This window comes from Streptopelia decaocto (genome assembly GCF_964273445.1).
Source record: "Streptopelia decaocto genome assembly, chromosome: 1".
Taxonomy (NCBI): domain Eukaryota; kingdom Metazoa; phylum Chordata; class Aves; order Columbiformes; family Columbidae; genus Streptopelia; species Streptopelia decaocto.
Window position 1 is genome coordinate 51,111,870 of NC_138663.1, and position 22,476 is coordinate 51,134,345.

Consider the following 22,476-nt stretch of genomic DNA (forward strand, 5'->3'; position numbering starts at 1 on the left):
TTGAGATAATAGTCTAAGCTTACCAAAGTAAAGTTTATGGAAATTCATACTTTGAACGTATTAAAAAAAAATATTTCAATAAGAAACTTGTATGCACAGTCCTATATCACTAAAAGCAAAATGAGATATTTCAGTAGAGAAGCAACAGAGTGGCTGTTTGGTAGAAATTTATCCTTTATAGAGCACTGTATACTCTAAAATAACAATATTTAAAGTAATTAGTACCATTTGAAAGGAATACTCAATATTTATGTGAGAATGAGAACATTCTTAAAATTGACTGAGAAACTCAGGGTAATATAGATTACTGATACAGATGACAAAAGAATACTCTAAGCAGAGCTAGTCCTAAATACAAGTGAAATAATGTATGCAAAACTGCCTTTTGACTGATAAGCAATTTTACTTTAGGCACTAATCAGAAGCAATTTGAAACAATACAAAAAAACCCCATGAGCTTTAGGTAACAATCATAAGGCAACAAAGACTGAAAAGCCAAAACAAACTAAAAATAGTTTGTTTTTAATCCACTGAACATTGCCTCATTTGGAAAAACTACCATTTTTCTACAGCTCTGTCCTTGGTAGTTCACAGTATTAAAATACAGGTATTTCTCCATTTGTTTAAAAAAAAAAAGGCATAGAAAAATATCTCAGTTTATGCTGATTTACTGCCCTATGAAATCTAGCTGAAATCATCAGTGTTACATAGTTTTGAGAAGTTGACTTTGAGATTTATTTGCAAAAATTAGCTGCAGTGCAGTCTCAAGACATCAGAGAAGATTTTCATAGGAAGCCACTTTATACATTATTTTTTGAAGTATGAACTACCTTATTAAAGGCATATTGTAATACATTCTCCATCTATAGTATAAAACAACAACCAAAATCTTTTCTGCACCAAAAATAATAAGAAAATCTAAAATGTTTTCAAAGTTGCCAGGAATTTACCCTCCGAGTTTTTCATGAGAGTTTCAGAAAACAAGCTCCCAAACAAGAATTTGAGTCCTTAGCCTGAGCTCAAGTTTCCTAAATTCCAGGCCACAGATATTATATTCTGAGGTATAACTATGAGGTTATAGTCATCCTGAGGTATAAACTATGAATAAGTTTCACTTACCGTTATTTGGACCTGAGAAAACGTCAACAGAACAAAACCATTTTAACCCATATCTGAAGGACTGATGAACAACAAATCCAGTATTAATGTCAGCAAGAGCTTTTGGGCTTTTGTTTGGTTGGTTTTGTTTGTTTGTTTTGTGGTTTTTGTTGTTGTTTTTGTTTGTTTGTTTGTTTGTTTGTTCCCCCCCTCTCGTTTAAACAAATAAAAATAATAATTAAAAAAATTCTGCTGGTATCTAAAAGTTTAGGAATTTAAGGTTACAGAATTGTCACATTCAAACACAATGGGAAATGACATGTTCAGAATCAGACAAACCTTAAAATGTAGGTTATGTAATTGTGTAACCTAACTTAATGACTTTTCAATTGTCCTAAATGGCAAAAGCAGCTGAAAATCAGAGCCATAAGGTGTAACAGTCAGCAGACAAAAATATACCACTTAAATGAGCCGTTCATCTAATCTGTTAAAATCTCTAGATTTTAATGCATTAATAACTAACTGCTAAACCAACCTCACATTTTAGTTTATTGAAAAAGAAGAGATATCATCAAATGCTTCTGTTTATGTAGTTTCTCTCTTTGATTGTTAACCATTAAAAATCGTGAGGTAATCCTTAATCATTTGTTCCTCTATCATATAACACTTTGTTTCGTTATTGCTGTGTGTGAACACTGGGCTGGATATGCCAATCAATTTGTATCCAATGCTGAGGCATAAGTGCTAAGATAAAATATAATTAAGAGCAAGTGAGACTACAATATACTTAGGATATATTACGGTCAAAATACAGTAATTAGAAATGACTGTAAGGGTTCTTTTTTTCCTAAAGATCTACCAAATGACTGTTTTAATTTCAAAGGCACATACAAAAAACAGAAAGAGCAAAACTAACTGGCCTCTTATAAGCACATACAAGATGCATTTTTCCATTACAGTATTTTCTGTAAAAGGCTCTCATGGAACAGTGTGCCAAGGATGGGCTTAACTTGCAAGGGAGCTCTTCAGAGTTTATGGTTAAAATAATTGACTCATATGTGGTCTCATAATACCAAAGCCCACTCCATTCACCACTTAGTTTTCATGCTGGATATGGAAGTACCCAATATAGGGAAAGACTACAAAAGAAAAAAGAAGATATGCAACATTTTTCAATTTCTGTTTAATAACTTATGGCTTTGTGAAGCTTAAAAACTTAAAAACAAACAAACAAACAAACAAACAGAAAAGGAGTCTATTGCATTCAAGATGTAATTTTCATTCCTAAAATGAATGCTGCATGAGAAATGTAGGAGTATCAATCTTGTGATTTTTTTCCCCTATAATCCTCTGCTGGGTTCAGAAGTTACTTTTTAAATGTGAGCAGAGGGAGTTTCTTGTTAAAAACATGCTTTTCACACTCTCTGTTGCCTAACAAAGACAAAAAAAATTATAGGTATGCATATATGTGTGTAATTTTATGCTTGTTAAAAATACACATATTTTGAGATATGAATTTGATTTTGGAATAGAAACTCTACCATTAAATTATTTTGATTTTGCAGTATGTTTACCTGTAAGGCAAATTAATGAAATGGCCAACTTATTCCTTGTTAAATAAGGAAATAAAAGAAGAAAATGTCTATTATGGTAAACTTAATTTTCAGATATTACAAATAGCCATTTTAAACTGGACTTATAGGTAAAACATTATCTGTTTGTTTATCTGTGTAAAGAGGCACGATGGGCAGGGCTGAGCAGGGAGCACAAGACACCCATCCCAGAGGATCTGTCCCCTACCCGCAGGGCCACACAGCACGATCCCGCCTTAGCACAGTCTGCGTTCATGACTTGGTATGTTAATGAGCTGAGAAATCTTTTTTCCCCACTGTATAATTACTTTGGTGCTCACCATATTTATTCTCTTTCGCGCCTCCAACAGGATTCTAGAAATTAAATTTCCTGGAACCTACGCTGCTCTGAAGGCAGTCCCAGGAGGAAAGTATTTTGGTATTTTAACTTTTCAGGCCTCTGGAGCTAACCAAGGGATATTGGCTTACACTAGGAAGTGCTTACACCCACTCTGCCCACCAAGTGTTATTCAGACTTAAAAAAGAAGCCTAAATAACACCTCTATTTTTCAGCTGAGTCAGAAACAGATGGAGTGCTACTGTTGCCAGCTCATCTATCTGTACTTTGTTCAGTGGGTGGATTTTTTTCTTCTCTTAAAGTAAACATGTGTAAGTTTACTTTCTCTATACCCAATACATGAATATACGATAATGTTGACCAAGTAAAGGTCCTGTCCACCCCACAGTTTTAGGAGCACGATTAATGAAATGACTATTACAAAGCATCATTTCCATTTCCAGCAAGTAAATCAACAGCTTCATTCACAACAGGTTTCACAGACAATCCAAGCCCAGGAAAGCCATGCATACTTACAAATTATAAAGCATATCAGCCATGTTGCTGCGGTAGTACAAGGCATTTCTATAGGCGCTTTCAGCTTCAGAAATCTTGCTCTGGCTCTTGAGAACATTTCCAAGGTTACCCCATGCTGTCAAGAGGAGAAAAGAGTATTCAGAAAGAGCTACAATCCCATTACACACAACAGAGTATTTGAGTATCGAGAAGTTCCTCAGGGAGACAAACTCCACCAAGAAACTATTTTCATGAAAGGGTAGTTGCTGTTTTTTTGTTTGTTTTTGGTTTTGTTTTATTTTTCTCCCTGAATCTCTGCATCTTACCGTGAGACTCACATTTCATAGAAGTGATTTGCACATATTCTGCATAGATACAGCGTTTATGTGGGAAAAGGATCTTTAAAAACAAAATACGTCTCTCTGCTTTAGAAACTGCTATAGTAAAAGGATAGTTTTATTTTATATCATCTCTAAATAAAAATCCCCAAAGAGAAATGTGGAACTGGGGCATCTTCATAATTTTAGGGGGGTTTTTAAGCCTATCTACTCTAAACAGCAAGAACCTTTCCCAGAGCAGACACAGCTCTCACTGAACTATGAAAACTGATAAATGATGCAGGAAGTAAAAGAACAGTTAGGTAAGTAACCAGGATTAAAAGTGTGCAATATGGATATAAACATACTACACAGATCACTAAAACACATTTTCTCTACTTGGAAAACATGTGGTTCCTTTCCATACAATTATTATGTTATAAAAAGTGCTTTCATATCCCCTCTATAAAGGACTTGAGAAAAAAAAATATTTAAGGGTCCACATGTGTTCCCGTTGCAATTTTGCTGAGTGGCACAAAAACCGTACTTACAAAAGAAACTTGAACTAACATTTTATAGAAAATACAGCCCATGTTATTCACAATTTAGGAAGCTAATTTAACTGACATTATAATTATAGTCTATGTGCATACAATGAAAAAAGCACATTATGTTTATAAATACATCAAAGTTGTTTCATAAAATAGTTCTACTTTCACAAGGATTTTTTTATGAGCAAGAATAATGGAAAGATGCTGCATGTCCTTTCTACCAAATACACAATACATAGCAAACTATTCTTCCCTCCAGATGCACGAACCATAAACATTAACTGAAGCAGCAGTTAAACTCTTCAGTTACTCAAACTCTTTTTTTTGCAGGATTTTCTATGAATCCTGAGTAATGCAAACTTTTAGTGTAGGTTTAAGGTAACACTGCTAAATAGGTTAATAATTATTGCAGATACAGGGTTTTTTTTTTTGTTAGAAAGTGCATTACTTTTCAAGCTGCTGTGATTTGCTGCAGAAGCATCCTGCCACAGGGGTGGGAACAGCAGGAAACACAGCATTTTACTATGAGCAGAATAAACTAATCATTGCTGGGAAAAAACTGCTGGAATCCTTTTAGGATTCACAGAAATAATGTCATCCAACTGTGCACAACGTATTTTGTAAACACAAAGGAAAAAAAAAAACAACCACACAAATACAATACTTCCATGAGAAAAGAAGCTATCACTTCTGTGAGTCACTTCATTTTGGCTTAGTATTTCAGAAGATGATAAATAACTCAAGAGTTATTTATCACTAAATTGACAAAAGTCACAAAAACGTTTCCATCATTCTCTAGTTTAATGAAATAAAGCTGCTAAAAATATTCTCAGATTCACTCAATTTTTACACTCTTCACTAGCATATATGCAGATTTATGATTTTATTTCACCATTACTACTACTATTCTTTTTTTACATATAGAAAACATTTTGGAAGCAGCAAGTAAGGTGACTAGGCAGCTTGTAAGCATTGACACTTGTAAGAAAAAACAAAGATTTATTTTTTTTTAACTAATTTCTGAAAACACACTCTGATGTTGCTTCTGCAGTACATGACCATCCAATTTCCCATAGTTGTATGTTCCATATAATCTGGAGCTACTTTAGTTTTCGCTCTGATTTCCCACAATGGAGCATTACATCAAATGACCAGTTGGACTAATGACAATTTCCCGCTCTATAGGTACTTGCAACCAACTACTTTGAAACTCAGTAAATAAAAGAATGCACAGAAGAATGATTCAGTTCATCTTTTTGTCTGTTAGACTGGAAAAACCCCATTAACACTGGTAAATGTGGTAGTGTCTCCTCTAGACTTCGTTTCATGCTGTATGCTCTATTGTATATCTGAACTAATATAATTTTTATGGCAATACTTTATTTTATATGCTACCAAATAATCTGTGTCAAGTTTTTAATATCAATCAATATTCAATCTGAATTATTTCAGTTGAAATGTATTCAATTTAGACTTTTGTCTAAACTTGTGAAACTGTGAATGATTAATTTTACTTAATGTGATATACTATAAGAAATGATAGTAGCAGAAAGTAGCAAACATAAAGCATAATAATCTCACAATTTCTCATTAAAAGAAACATGAAAACCAAGGTCTTTTCACTTCCCCAGACTATAAAAGTTCACCATAAATCTTCACATATATTTAAATACGAATTAGTTAGAAAAATTATGTCGTTCTGGCTGGAGATGAAGCTACATGGAACATTTCATAGAGTAAATGCTTATTTGTAGAGATCATGTTCACAGCCCCAGAAGTTATGAACAGCTGTTATCTGCAGCAACCTGGTTGTTGGTATATGAGGGACAGAAAAAGAGGACAGTCTACATAGAAAAGAGGTTGTGACAGCTACTCAAGGAACTTCACTTGTTTGGGTTTTTTTTTTGTCTTAAGTAGTGCAACTAACCTTAGGAAAAACAAAGAATTTCGATTAACTACATCTCTGGCATGCAATTTCTTAATCCATATCTCAAGACAAATTTCTCCTGCAAAACTGTGACAAAATTGGTTTAACTATGCGCACACTCAGCAAACAAAGTTATACCTGGCCATGAAGCCACATCCCTATTAAAAAAAATACAGTATGACTTCAGCTAAATTTCAGCACTTAACTATGTTCCATCTGCATGTGGTGAGAAATTAAAAATTAATATTCTAAAAAGAGAGAAAAAAAAACTGGGTCGGTAATTCTGGAATTTAGAATGCATTTTTATTGCACTTAGATATTTTTCATGTAAAATCTGTAATAAATGAAATTGCAGAAGGGAATATTTAACATTCAGAAGATGCTAAAGTATATATATACACCATGATTTAATCTTTAATTACAAATTCAGTTTTTCCTCTGTTGGGGACCCTATTCAGCAAAAAAGAAAAGCAAGCTTCCAATGAAGCAGCTTTGTAGTATTTACTTTTTTGCCTGCCGCTTAACTCCATGTGCACCAACAATGAAACCAAAATAGTCCCAGGTCTTTCAGAAATAATACTCCATCATAGCATGGGAACAAAACTAACACTCACATATCTCACACATCTCCAAAACAGTGAATCCATTCAAACTTTACTTAATTGCCTACTTTTCCATAGATCACACTCAATATAAATGGGCATATTAAAAAATAAATTGATTTCATCATCTTGTATCTTAAGCCAATTATAAACTGAAAAAATCTCCTAATGCTTGAGAATTCGTATACTTTTCTTTGTAGGAAAATGGAACTTTTTAAAGGGATTTTCTTGCTGCTGCTTTTAAATAAATAGTAGGAAAACTTATGTAGCACTAAGTAGGAAAATAAACGATTGAGTGTTATACTTCTGGTCATATCGAACTATATTTTTATTAAACTTTAAAGATGACACTCATGCCACCTGGCAGTGACAGTAGGTCAATTTCTCAAGCATTTAATTGCTTTCAAAATGAATATGACAAATTTCAGCTTCAAATTTGACATGATTAATTTCACAACTATCTCATAGAAAGTGAGGATTACAATTTAACAAGCCTAAAAAATACTAGGCTGGCATATTGAGCTCTCTCTAAGCACCTTCATTCTGGAACACAGCAAAACCACAGTGAAGCAGGAACAAGGTTGTCCAGCCCAGACTGCCTGGATTTAAGAAGCACAACCTACCAAAGAACAGTTGAACTTTCAACTTGCAATTGAATTATGAAAACAAATGAGAAATGTGTGCAAATATCTTCATTTAAATAAATCTTTCCCTTTCTGCTGAATCAAGGATCATGCTATGATATTCAGTGAAATGGAAATAACAAAGCAACAAAGTTTAAGAGAAAAGCACTCAGGTGGTGTAAAAGAATGTACGTTGATTACTTGATGCAATAGTTTGTTTTGGGGAAAAAAAAAAAAAAATCACAAATCTTTAACACTGATAACCCAAAGTATTAGGGGAGGATTCTTCTTCCTACCCACTTCCACTATATAAGCCATGAAAAATGAGATAATAATAAAATCTATTTGGAAATTCACAAACTATTAACATATATGTCATCAAAACACCTCTGCCAAATCATGGAGAGGAAAAAAATACAACAGAAATCTGTTATTAAATCACTGAAATACAATACAATATTATAACATAGCAAAAAAAAGGAAAATGCTGTCTTTCTCAGTATGTTATGCCAGAGGGGAAACACTGCCTTTTGTAAACCTTACAAGGAGTAAACGTACTTGAAGACTGAGGAAATAAAATGTAGGACGCAAAGGTAAAAAAACCTGATACACGACATTGGTAATTCACATCAACAAATTACTGAAGTTTTGTAATACTCTTCGTACCTTAAACTATTAGACTGATTCACAAAACAAAAGGTAAAACACAAATGGATGAATGCATTAAAAAATGTGAAGTAGATCATTGTCTGAGTGAAACAAACTGGTTGAACAAATACTCAAGTATTTAGGGAATAGCTAAGTCATTTGTAATCAACTTGTCAGTGATTCCAAACGAGCAACTTTACTTCACAGAAAATTGCACATCAAGCCAAGAAAATTTCACATCAAGCCAAGAAAATTTCTACAGAGCTTTGCAGATATTTGTGCATTATTTACTATTCTTTAGCTTGTGAAATTAATAACAGCAGTTCCAGGTTGAATTTCCTCTCTTTAGAATCCTTCTGCATTTCTCCTGACTCATCTGTGAAAAAGAAGTGAATGCACATCAATTATCATCTCTATTTTTTCGTAACCAGAATTTAGTGATGAAGAGATGCTGGTCCAGAAAAAAAAAAAAAAAAATAAAAAAAAATTAAAAAGCATTCCTTTTTTTTTTTTTTTAATTACCATGAGATCTGTTTTTTGGAAATTCTGCAAGAGGTCTGTTGTTCGCTATTATCACAATTGTATTTATGCTCCCATGTAACAGCCATGAAAAAGATGCTCCTGGGCAACAATTAAGATAAGGGACACTAACACAAGAAACTCGATATAGTGGGAATTCAGAAACTGAATCCTTTATTTAAAAAAAAAAACAACACTGGCACAGCAGATCTGGTATTTGAACCAATAACCCATTTCAGAGTTGTAACAATTCCTTTAGCGATGTAAATATTTCCATGATCCCATTACAGAGGGGGGCAGGATAAGTAATTAAAAAAAAAAAAAATCTGTCCTACTTCAAGGTAAAAAAACCCCAACTTATTTAATGTTCAGCTTCTGTAGAGAAACAGCATTTGCCTTTTTTGTTAATTCTGAGCAGTATTATCTTCCCTTTTGGAAAGAAAGCCTACCTGCCACATCTGGCAAAGGACAAGAGAGAGGAGCAAGTATGACCAAGAAATAACAACCACCTCACTGTAACTTACATAAAACTCCTTAAGGAGCAAAGATGTGCAAATTTTGAAAAATATTCCACAATTCCAATGAAAAGATAAGAGAAAGTATTTTTCGGTCTAACTCCTAAAGGTCATTTTGTTTGTTGAATAAAAGAGGCTTTTATCTCACAGGCTTTTGAAGACTATTCTTTTTTTCCTCTCCTTCCAAATAAAAAGTATAAGAGGAGGGAGATATAATTGTACCCCTGCCAAAAATGGAATGGAAAGACAACTATGGTGATTATCAACACATTTAGCAACATTTTGTAAGTGATTTTACTTTGTGAAAGTAATGTTGATTGGTATCAAAACCCTTATCAGGTTGATAAACACTGCAGATCCTCCATATTCCCCTGTGATTTTACACCTAAACCATCAGTGCTTTGAACTTCATGAAAAAGTCATTTCTGCTTCCCTGTTTACTTTGCAGACATTAGATTTCAAGACTCATTAAAAATGATTAAGCATGTGGGCCCAAAAGATGCTGTCAAGCTCCAACAGAAGCATCTGTCTCAAAACCTGCTGAAATTCACAGCCATTATCATTGTTAAAACATTGGTTTGGACGATAACTGAAGGGTGAGAATTCTACTTTTCTTAAATACTTTCTTCTGTTTACAATAGTGTCCAAAAGGATTTTCCATGTGCTTCTCTTCCCTTCCAAGGTTTACAAGACAATCAAAAAATATGCACATTTTATATAAATCAATTATTCGGTACAGCACACTAAATAATCTCCGTTTTGTCACAGCATCCATATTTGAAATTCGCATTGCAGTTGGTGTGAAGTTTTATGTCTTCTTTGATTACAAACTTGTTGAATAAGAAAATCAGAGGGAAACAGGTTAGAAAAGTATGACAAAATGTAAAACATTTCAAGGAGGAAATGGTACTAAATACACTTCCCACTTTGAAATGTTGTGATGTTTTTGAAGAATTTACATCACAGTATTGCTTATTTTCAGTAAGGTTTACTGTTTGTTTTGGTTTGTTTGCTTGTTTTTCCTGAATTTAGTTACTTAAGTCATTACAGCTGTAATGGACTCAAATCTCAAAGAACTAAAATAAATTTACAAAAACCTAGGAGTTTTTACTACTTTTTAGGAATAATATCAGAATAATATTCTGATAAAGTGATAAAAATAACATGGGGAAGATGCCTTTGCCCTTGATCACATCGTGTGTATAAAAGGGTGTCAGTTTACATGGGGTTGCCACCATAAAAGTTTGATGAACACTAAATTAACTTCTGAAAGTTTGGAGCATAAAATAAAAACAAAGCCAAAAAGAAACCACCTCTTCTCCTTTGCTATTAACTTTTATGTGGACTTAATTCCTGGAGCGTGACAATCCAGGTTTTCAGTTTAGGGTACTTCTTTTTTTTTCTTTTTACCATCTGTTCTTAACACTTTTTCATTTAGCACGATAAATTACTACTTTACAGCTATCAGTATGAAAATCATGAATTACAAGTGTTCACATTGCCACCTCACCGTGTGGCAGCATCAGCACAACGCAGGCAGAGTCAAGTGCAGCAGCACGTTGGGAATCCCTCAGCTCCACAGTAAAGGGGAGCAAACAGAATACCAAATATTCCTGGAACTTTCACTAACTATGTTTTTCTATTCATCCTTTGGACTTAGGCTGTATAATTCTAGATCAGATATTTTATTTACCAAATTGTTCATTTTACCAGCTATCTGAAGCTGCACATTAACAGCTAAAGTCATATACGACCCTACTATGGACCACTGCTAAGCTAACAGACTATTCAAAACTTAGAGAATTTAATGAAATAATGCTGACAACAGAGGATGCCGCAGTAAAAATAAACATGTAATATGTGGCTCACATAGGAAAAAAAAAATCTTATGTTCAAGTTTATACTTTTAAAACAGATCCATTCCTGTCATAAGACTCAGCTTCCTCCTGCTGAAATTACATGTGCTAAACTGGGAATTAAAAGAGGTATATTCTATTCCCAGCTCTGTTGCCGGTCTGTTGTTCAGGAGATGTCACTTCCTAATGCCTTTCTATTCATATTGACATTTGTTACTCATCCATTAACTGAAAGTTTTTTCTGCCAAGGATTGTATCTCACTTTGGGTGTGCACAGCATCTACTATAACAATGCAGTCAGACACTAATAGAACATAAATGCATGATCACTTCTGGAGCAATGAAGTAAAGGAAGAAGAGGAAGCGTTCTTATAATCTCTTTTCTCACACAATGAGGGCCAAAGAAACTAAGATACTCACAGTTTAAACATTGTGGGAACATTGAAATATAAAATGCATACACAAATACCAATCTATATTATTAACTTCTGTTAAAGGGTCATCCTTCCTAAAACACATTTGGGAGCAGAAAAAGTTTCTCTTTGGTTAAGTAAAAATAAATAAATAAAAGCTGTAAAATCTGATATTCCTTTGAGTCTTTTGAGGACTTGTGAGTTGGTCTACTTCATGAGAAATAAGTTTAAACATTGACCAATATAAAAAGGCTGAGTTTTGCAACAGTGGTCCACAAGTTTCCAATATTCAAATATTCCAAATTACCTTTGCCGGCTAATGCATGAAGAAAGAGCACAGAACTAGTTACATCATTCACATTTGAAAGGTTATAACCATAGCTACAAAGAACAACAGCTTTTCCTCCTTGTCGAAAGGTTAGACTCATCAGCAGCTTATTGCTTTTTCTTTTCAAGGGCACCACTCGATAAAGCAGAGTGGTGCTCTAGTCTTTAGCATTCACATTTCATCAGGCAATCACTTTGTTCTAGAGGGGGAAAGAGTGTCATGAACGGAGGCATGATAGCTTTTCCCAATAACAATTCTAAAAGTTCAGTTGCAAACTAAAAAAAAAAAGACAACAAAGAAAGCTGAACATTTTAAATAGTTCTTCTAAAATACAGACCCACTGTCTCTCACAAAGACATTCAGAAGATAAATTAGATAATGTTTGTTAAGTGGTTTGAGAACACAAAAGTTCATGTAAATGCTAAAGTTTACAACTTTGAAAGTTGAACAGTTTCTGTATAAGTTCTTCTAAAGAATATTATGGTTTGCGCAAGGTATTTCTTTCCTATTATTCCAAAGAAATAACGAATTTTTTCAAAATGTCATTAATTTATTCATACCTTTTGCAATAATTTTCCTCCAAAAACTTCACTTGTTGACAGACACATTTTGATCAAGTTACTGCATCTTGCTTACTCAACAGCTAAAGGGCCCTGTTTCTTGTTCCCTAAAGGGAAAAATGGTTTCTATATACCCATAATTTATGAGTTTAATCTACTTAATACATTTTTATTTTTTTTATATCAGCAGGTATGTGGTAATGTTGAGATAGACTGTATTAGAGATTTACCACCTCCTAAATTTTACACATTATTCTTCTTTTTATTAAGAGTGTTATTTATATCATTTGTTCAACACTCCATTTGTTGATCAATTCCAGGGCTTTTGGAATGACAGCAGGTGAAAGAAAAACACACTTGAAAACTATGCAGAGCACTGAAAGCTATCCAAGACCATGTCAGCATGGGTACTGAACCAGCAGGCTTTTGGCAGGCAGTGCTTCAGTTTTGTTTCTTAGTTTTGAAATCCTGATGCAAACAGGTATGAATGCATGACACTTTGTGGCATGTTCAGCATCACTGCCTGATATACCCGCTTCACTTGCTAAGTTACACAAAATTGACTTTTCCTCCTTGAATGATAGTACAGTGGCTCTGTCAGCTCAATGAACATGAGAGATGATACTGAGCAGCTGGTAAAATGTTCTTAGGCTTCACCACTTACTCTGTTTAGTCTAGAGCATGGATTCCTCAGTCTGCCAAGGACACACTTGGAGATTTTGGTAATCCAATTAGCTTTCATGAACCTAATCTCACGTGTGTGAAGGCTACACAATCTGGCTGAATAGTAAATATCTCATTAACAGAGTCCCAGGAGCTGCCCCAGTGGAGCCAGTGTGCTACATAGACAGTCCTTCCACTTGTCCCATAAGGGACAGTCAATACCCCAGACAATGCTGTCCTGTAAACCACATTCAGCTCACAAAGCCACTGCTCATGCTGCAGAACCTCAAAAACGATTCAAACCAACCTCACTGCAACTTCATAGGTATTCTTTATAAATAAATAAACACAATACCACAAACACGTTGTTCTGATATGTCCTCTCATTTCCCAGTCTTTATAAAATTCAGTTCTGTTTAACGTTGCAACTCCGATGAACATATTCTGATTAAACTAAAACTACTGCAAGAACATGGACTTGTTGACAATACAACAGTTTTCTATCATCTTCCAAGGTGTGCCAGCACACCTCAACACATCAGGAAATAGGTTTTCAACTGACAGAATAGTAATCACGAAAAGACTGATAAACATAGATTACATTTCATTGCAAAGGAAATTCCGTCGCCAAAGGCAGTAAGTGCTGGAGGTCACTTCAGGCAGTGTCTCATGACACAGTGACTCTGGTGGAATTAACATTTTAAGGAATTCCTGCAGCCGGCACTCTCCAGTCCATTCAGTTCTGCCACCCTGTCCCTCATACTAAAAGGATTTTTGTCAAGGGGATGTTATGAACCAGACGAATAAACTGAACCAGGTTAGGAAAATAAAAGAGAGAGAAAGAGAAAAGGCAGATCATAGTTACTTTTATCACTGGTTTGACTCACAGCAGAGCCTGATCACACCTTTGTTTGCTCAGCCTCTCCTGCACTGCAAGTGTATGAACACTATAAGCCATTGCTGCCATAAAGTTCATCATGAAACTTCAAAAGCGTCAGGAACCAAACTGTGAACCAGCACTGACCCAAAACTCTCACAAGTAATTGCGCTTTGTAGAGGTGATGGGTTCAAATCATTTGAGAAAGTGTGAGGAGGTCAGAGCAACAGAAAAATACAAGTGGCAGAGGAGAACTCTGGGCACCTCAGGATTAACCCTGAGTAACTCTTCAGAGCACCAAACTGACTCAGGCATGGAAGTGACCATGTAGTAAATCTGTCAAATTACATAACTTCTGAAACAGCAGGCATTGTTCTAAAAAAGAATTATTGATGATCTATTTCAAAACTACCACTTAGGTCCTAAGTGGTGAACTGGTCCCTAAGGGAAACCAGCCTCCTACAGAAATGGAAGGGTGCACTTAACCGGACAAAATGACAGCCCTGGCCCTCAGAACTAAAAGTAGATGGATCATGTTGGCTTCTTTCCAGGAAAGGGGAACAGACAGGACAGTGCCCTGGAAATGTGCCAGAAGAGCGACAAGACTGGTGGGGGCTGGAAATTGGTGCTAGGGTTTGTCAAAGCAAAAAACCATCCGAGTGCTCAAATGACATAGGTCACACTTGGAAAAGACAAATTAGTGCATATCTAGGGAGGAGGCTTTTTAAGATGCTTTGAGTTGTACGGTTTTGTTTGTTTTGTTTTAAATCACTTATAAAGGCAAGACAGAGCGTGTAAAGCTCCGCCAGCCAGTACACAGGCACACTGATATGGAAATACAGGTGGCAGGGAAAAAGGTGGGTCATTAAATGAATTTCTCCATCTGTTGCCAGCAGTGAAACTGAAGGCACTAAAATTATGAACTAGCATCTTTAATAGTTCATATTCCAAAGTTCAGTTTGCTAGAGCATCCAAGAAAAGAGAAAGAAAGGACACTGAGATCTCAGTCCTGCTATTTTGTGCTCTTTCCTGTCATTTGAAACAAAACTATGTGCAAACCATTTGCACATACTATAACTGCATCAACCATCATTTAATTATTTTCATGTGTGAGGCTTTGGCAATGATGACACTCCAAGCTTGAGTGTCAACAAAACTCAGTTACAAAGAAGGGAACAGGAAATCTTAACAAAGTATTTTGTATTTATCTATCTACACTGGGATTTTACACTGCCAGAGGAGGTATAAAGAGGCATGTGTATAAATTACTGTCCTGTCCACATTAAAGGTTAGTTTCTCTACCAGATTTATGTAACGGGACCTCAGGGTGTACTGGTATGACATCCATTACAGGTAGGAAAATGAAGACATGTAACCCGTGGTGAAAATCGGTATGTAAAGAAAAATTTGTCACAGTTGACATATTTAGAAAAAAAGTAAATTAATGAAACAATTGGATGACTATCTAATGCATTTAAACAAACATGCTCAGCTTGAGAACCAATCTGGATAATCTTGTTTTCCTCTAATTAATAGTAACTCTTTCCACCCAAAAAAATCAGGCATAGAATACAGTAATGTGGACGAAATGCCTGACCTTTAATCAAATTGGAAAATAAAATCTACAATTTTTTGGCAAAGAAAATACTGAATTTAATCCATTTCACTTGACAACCTACAAAAAAAAACCCAAAAAAACAAAAAAGACATCTTGCCAAAGCTAATTCCTCCTTGACCAGGGGTGGTTTTTTTTACACTGTAGTTTTCAGCACAGATGAGTTTGTTGAACGATTTTGCAGAGCACCTCAGGGAAGACAAGGGAAGAAATAAGAGTCTGATGAGTCCATGTCTCAAAACAGAGTAACAGAGTCTGTGTCTCAAAATTGTTTATTTCTTTAAATCCTTAATATATGCAAAGGGGGGGAAAAAGTCTAGCTGGTAGTTAATAACAGATTCTCTTCCTATTCCCCTGCTATTTGGGATTCACCCATTAGGGATGCTGCTGGACTCAAGGAAAAAAAAATATTATTATTGTTTCCAGTCCTCTACATACAAGGGAAGAATATTTGGCTTCCTGGCATCTTGCTGAAGGAGAAGCAGATATCCCAGAGTGACTCAGGTTTCAGAGGAAAGTACAGCACTACCGAAGAACTGAGAGAGGGAACACTGTCACCAGAGAATAAGTTGAAACTTTGAACTGACGTGTAAACCACTTTCCTTCAGCTCTCCGACATATTTAGCATAACCAGACTGTTCTGCTGAAGCTGGGCTGCCCGTGGGATGCTCAAATGCTGTAGATAACTATGGCTGTTTCCCAAACAACTAAATAATGGCCTTTTCTTCTACACTTTCTAATTATCCAGGGCAGCAGGACCACCCATTTAGAGAGCCCTACACTATTTTCAGAATGCAGCCTTTTTATTTAGCTTTCAAGCAAATTTCACTTACTATCTGAGCTTTCCCTTCTAAAGCTGTTAGAAGTGGCAGATAGAACAACTATTTCCTATCTATTTCAAGAACTCTGAAGCAAAGTATACAACATTTATTCTTCAAATTCTGCCATTCTTATTATGAACTAAGACACTAAATTTACCACTGTATATCCTACATAATGTATATATGGTAACAACAGACTAATAAACAGTAATATGATCCAATGTCTAATGAAAATAGGTAGTATGAGTTCCATTCCGTGGGGAAAAATTAAGATTAAAGTGGCTTGTTCAAAGGTTATAGAAGAGCTCATTAATAAACCTAAAACAAAATCATGAATACCTAATTCCAGATGCTGCACTCATATCACTGATATTTCCTAACAGTGATACTATGCAAAACTTTTATGCATAATCATTAGCAGGTTTCATATTTTTAAAATCTGCTGTTTTATGGCAATCAGGGTGCTGAAATTACTTTCTCTCTTAAGCTTTGTTTTTCAAAACCAGCATTTTCCATTCACTGCAATGTTATTTGAGTCAGGCCTTCATCATTTTTAGAGTGATTGTATTATTATTGAAGTGAAATGAACCAAAAGAGCAAGAAATAATTGCTCTGCAGAGTGACATTTTGGGATACTGGCCCAAAGATGAGTTTTAATGCCAAGCTGCTTATAAAAAAAAAAAATGAATATATGCACCAAAACATTGAAATACAATCCCAAATGCTCAAAGTATTTTTAAATGCCCAATGTGGTATTTGTTAAAAAATGTACTACTCTGTTTAGGAGGCATAAGAAAAGTGTGGTGAACAACTAGCTGGTACCAGAGCAGTAGCTATAGAAAACAAAAGTCCAAAGCTATTACAAGAGAACCCATCTTCTTGTCAGCAAAATGTAAGCTCTTAATAATAATCGTATTTGAAGAATACCATATCTTAAAATATTTCTTCTCCTCCAGTCATCACTAGTGATGCAAAAATACTAATAATCATGGAAAATACTGGCTTATTGCACCCTTTTTGAGGGAAACATGACTTCTTTACCTAGTTTACTACAAGGAATTATAACTACTTTTCCTCACCGCACTATTAGTTGATATTTTCATTGTCTGCTGAAGAAGGGGCCTCTTACTGACAGCTATTGTTAGCAAGAAATCATTTTCTGAGAGTAAATAAGGATAACAGCAGCAAGCTGTCAAATCACATGGAAACAGTTTCTAGTATTTACTTCTACCCAAGTGTACAGAACTAGAGCATACGATCTCTACAATGACAGGCATGGATTATTATTATTATTTTTTAATCAGAGAAGCAACTCTTGGGTAAGAACAAATTTGGATACCTTTCTAATGATAACAAATTAATGTAAATTGAACAAAACTAACTCATATTTTTTTTTCTCCTACACTAATGCTTGAAACAGTTTGTAGGGCAGACACTTTTGCTTGCTGTATTAGTAATGGTAAAATAAAGAGGAAATTAACACTAAAAACTATTCTAATATGGAACACAAAATGAAATTTGGTGTTTAAAAAATACTAAAAACAAAGAGTATATTTTTTGCAGTTCGGATCAAAAAGGCAAGTATTATGCTATGTAGATAAGATTAAGTTAAATTCTAAACTCAGCTTTAAGAATTCCTTCAATTTAATTTAGCAGATGGTATTAGCAAACTAAACAGTAAACTAATTACATAAAATGACATTAAAAGAATAAATGAAACAAAAATCCAATTGCCACTTTTTTATGACTGCTCAGATGAACATCCAGCTACTCTATACATTGTTGTTCAACTAAGATGCTTCATAATCAACTAAGATGCTTCATATTCTTATCTTGACATTCACATATCCATACAGAAAGCAGGCCTTACCAACCTTATGCCAAACTGATGACAAGAAGGAGGGAAAGAAAAAAATAAAAAACAGTAAAAAACAAAAAAGAAAGAAGATAAATCCAGGGAGTAAAACTGATCGAGGCTGAATGCTATGCCAAAAATGCCAAAAAAAGCAAAGGTAGTTCTTTAAATCTTCTACAGGCACAAATATAGCAGAACGAGGCAGGGGCAAAAAAAAATAAAAAGTAGGATGGGGAAAAAGAACATTGTGGTCCAGAAGAGTATTTCAGTATTAAAATATCTTCTGAAAACATTAAGCAAAATTGAATGATTCACATTCATAAGAACTGGGAGTAGGAGGAACCGTGGAAAGATAGAAAGTGGCTCTCTACATTCTTATGGAGCAATTTCTATATTCTTCTCTGTCAACACCATGTCTTGGTCTTATTGCTCCTCACTGAGAACAACAGGGTAATTGATGTAAGAAGCAAGATGATAAGAACAGGAACTCGAAGTAGTAAAAGGTGTAAGAACTATAAGATGTAATATTAGTTTTAAACCATGGATGATCTGAATGATCTTGATGGAACAACGACAAACATCTGAGCCACATACAGAACTAGTTCTGAAGCCAGAAGCTCTAATGCCAAACTAAACCAGCACTATGTGCAAGACAGGGCTTATCAGACTGGTTATAGCATCACAATAACATGGTAATATTACATTTGGAAGCAGCCTAGTATCCATTTCTTGCTTTACATTCCATTGCAAAAAGAGAAGTCACATATATGAATTCAGCAAGACTTGAATGCATGGCTAAAGTTAAGCACGCACTTGGTGTAGCAGGTCAACTAGTTCCAGGGAGGATTTTCAAAGCTTTCTTACTAATGTCACAGCAAACACCAGAAGACCAAAATTTCATCAGTAAATATGACCAAGCAACTAATACCTCTGCAGCAGTCAAATAGTCTAATCCCCACTCTGTTATCTTCCATAATTGGTGTCTCTAAACAGTACAGTAAATATATCTGAACAAAGATCATTATGATGTGGGCTGCAAGGTACAAAATGGCCCTAAGGAAAAAGATTATGCTTTTTGAAGCCAACTTTTGGTACTACAGAGAGAACTAGAGAAAACAAGGCATAATTAGAACAATTATTTTGTGTGTCGTTATAATTTTATATGAAACACGAGGTAATCATCACCACTCTCGGTCTAATTCAATAAGACGTGACAGCTACCACCCACTTTTTACTTTTTTGTTTGTTTTTACATTTTGGGAGGCTTCCTTTGCTACAAAAGAACACTCAAATAATGTGAGCTGTTTCACATCAGTTGGGCTGCTCATTAAGTTGAAGGCAGCAAGAGAGAAACACTCCTGCCTTTCCCTCCCTAGTGTCAAAACGTGCATACAGCCACTTCAGGATCCATAAACTACATGAATCAATCTTGCCTACTTTTCCCTCAAGTGCTGACAAACTGTAAGGAGGCAAGCCTTCAGATCACTTCAAAGATATCTGAAATACTAATAACCAAAATGGAAGATGAACAAGCCCAGGCAGCCCAAGCCTTCATTACGACTCACACAGGGAGGCAGCCAGGAAAGACGGTCTGTGCTTGGTGGCTCAGAGGTGGCATCATGGCCTTCGACTCCCTTGACACCCCCATGGTGTATTTCAGGGCCTTTTGAGAGATGAGCCTTGCACAGCGCTTTTAAGCATTTTTCCTGCATTGTCAGTGATTGACAAGAACAGCCTGGAGAAATGTAAATTGCTGAAAGGCTGTGGCTGCCTGCGGGGGCTTTCTCACCTGAGGCAGAACGCTATTTCTCTGCCTGCAAGGTGCCTGTGAGGGGGCAGAAGAAAGTGCTTGCAAGGCACTGATCACCCGTTTCTTCACGGTGGATTGAAGATGGAGAAGCAGCTGAACAACTTTGCCTGAAAGTCCCACAGCAGCAGAGGAGATTACATTCTCACACAGACTACAAGCCGAGGACTTGATTATAAACCATCACCATGTGAGACAACTCCATTTCCGAAGCATTTCAGTCGCATTCGTACGCAAATGCACCTGTGCTAATAGCTTGCCTCTCTAATGACCTTATTAACACAGCACATCAGCTCAATGCTGTCAAGCAGCATCCAGCCGCAGAGTGGTTTTCATCCTGCTAGGCCAGAATACAGATGGATCTGGAACAAAACAGATCAGCTCCTTTCTTTAGCAAAAGCAGTCTTTGCAGATTTGTACTTTTTTCTCAGTTTCCACACGGGGAGTTTTTTAAGGGATCCCTCTCTGCTTTTTAGCCTAGGACAGAAGCAGCTCTTGTTCAGAAGCTCTTTGCAGAAGAAGAGAGGAAAAGCAGACCCATCAGGGAAAACGATCCCACCACTCAAAAATGATCAGAAGGAAGAAAATACTCATGAGGACAAATGGCTGCGAGTCGAGGAAAACACAAATGAGTAGTGGCAGCCACTTCTTAGCAGCCTAAGAAGAAGGAAAACACTTTTCCACTCTACCATTCGACTGAGCAGTCCATTGTCTCGCTGTCTGAATAGCTTATTTATCAGTAGCATTTGTAGAACTGAAAAAAAAGAAAAAAAAAATAAGAGGCAAACAAGAATAAATTGTTTTTCCTACGTCAACCTCACTTAATTACTGAAGAGTAGTTTGAATAGTTGATCTGCTAATGCTTTAGCGGGACTGGCAGCCAGTCTAGTCCAGTCAGGCTTGCCTGATTGTATGAGAAATACAAAATAAAATTAGCATAGTCAAAGCCAAGGATAATCTAGGAAGTATTCACAATAATGAATAGAGCTGGGTGACAGGTTGCTTTAGCGGGGAGTTTCTGATACCCAGCCTTGTTACAACATGTGTGGGCTAGTAAATATTCAGCAGAAGTCTAACAAGATATTTTAAGGAGATTTTAAGTCAGCTCAGTCATGTCTACATCACGACACATGCTGTCTTTGCTTTTGCATATCTTACAAGAAACTTAATATCAGCTCATATGGCAAGAAATCAGACAATCATCTAAACAGAAGTCTGTGCATGCTGAGATGTGTATGATGAAAATAACCTGCCTTGTCTCCTGGGAGTGTAATACCCAGTACTCTGATTTTCAGACAACACTGCAGCCAACTGTACTATTGAACAAAATCTAGAATTATTATTATTTTTTTTTAAATCACAAAAACTGGCTGAATGCAAGCAGACAACTATTAACACAGTCTAGGATATCTGAGGATCTCCCCCTAAGGACAAAAATGGAACATACAATAACTGTTTAATCAAGTGCACACACACTCTTTTCTTTACCAGGAATGCCAATGTTTTAATGCAAGCTTTATATCATCACTAAACTGGTACATCTCACAGCATCATATAACCACTCTGGTGTGCTGTCTCGCTGTTCAGTTACTTCTCTTTATTTCTTGTTCTCCTGCTCTAGTTTTGAAAAAAAGTAAAATAAATGGGATGCGCTTGCACACAGCAAAAAGTCACTTACTGCAGCAACAAGTTTAATAATTGCACCTAGGGTGACAAAGCATACAAAGAAGAGCTACAAAATACACTGACGATTGACAAGCTGTTATAATGCTACTTTGCAAGACATCTTATCTGCCAAACCTACTTTTTCACTCCCTTTCACTCACAGTAACACCTGAAATTTACCTCTTACTATCACAGTTTTTAGACTACTGCACGATAACTGTCTAACCAAGCAGTAACACCGCCGTCAGGAAATGACTTTGCATCATATAACATACTTCTGAGCAGAGAACTGGAAAAACTCAAGTGCAACATGTTCAAGTGCTGTCAAATTTTTCTTTCACAGAAAGGCAAAGCCATCAAGTGATCCCTTCTCACTTCTGATGAATTGTGAATAATGAAGGCTTAGTCAATGCCTACACTGCACTCACAGGTGGTATTTTGACCGTTCTGATATAAATTTGCTCATGTGCCAAGAGCAGCACAGCCAGGCAGCGCCGAGTTCAGGATCCAGCTGGATCTGCCATGTATGCTGAAGCCACAGAGCCACATTCTAAACACTGTTACTGAACCCTAAACCAGCCGGTTTACCTCCTGTTTGGACGTGTTTACACTAGCTGTAGTCACATTTCATTACCGCATAGATACAGCCTCTGAGAGAAGTAGCTGCGCAATGTTACGAATAGCTGACATTTAGACATTAACATAAAGGCACAAGTATTTGACAATAACTCTTTACAGTACTTGTGTGCAGGAGGAACTACAGTCACTCCCTAGGCTGAATAATATGACCTC

At 35.8% G+C, this 22,476-nt stretch overlaps 1 protein-coding gene across 1 annotated transcript in view; it reads right to left on the minus strand.

Moving 5' to 3' along the window:
• TMTC2 (transmembrane O-mannosyltransferase targeting cadherins 2) overlaps nt 1-22,476 on the minus strand; it is a 256,438-nt gene that overhangs the window by 82,531 nt on the left and 151,431 nt on the right. The window contains exon 4 of the mRNA XM_082043051.1: nt 3,544-3,658. Coding sequence (XP_081899177.1) covers nt 3,544-3,658 — 115 coding nt within the window. The remainder of the gene's footprint in view (nt 1-3,543; nt 3,659-22,476) is intronic.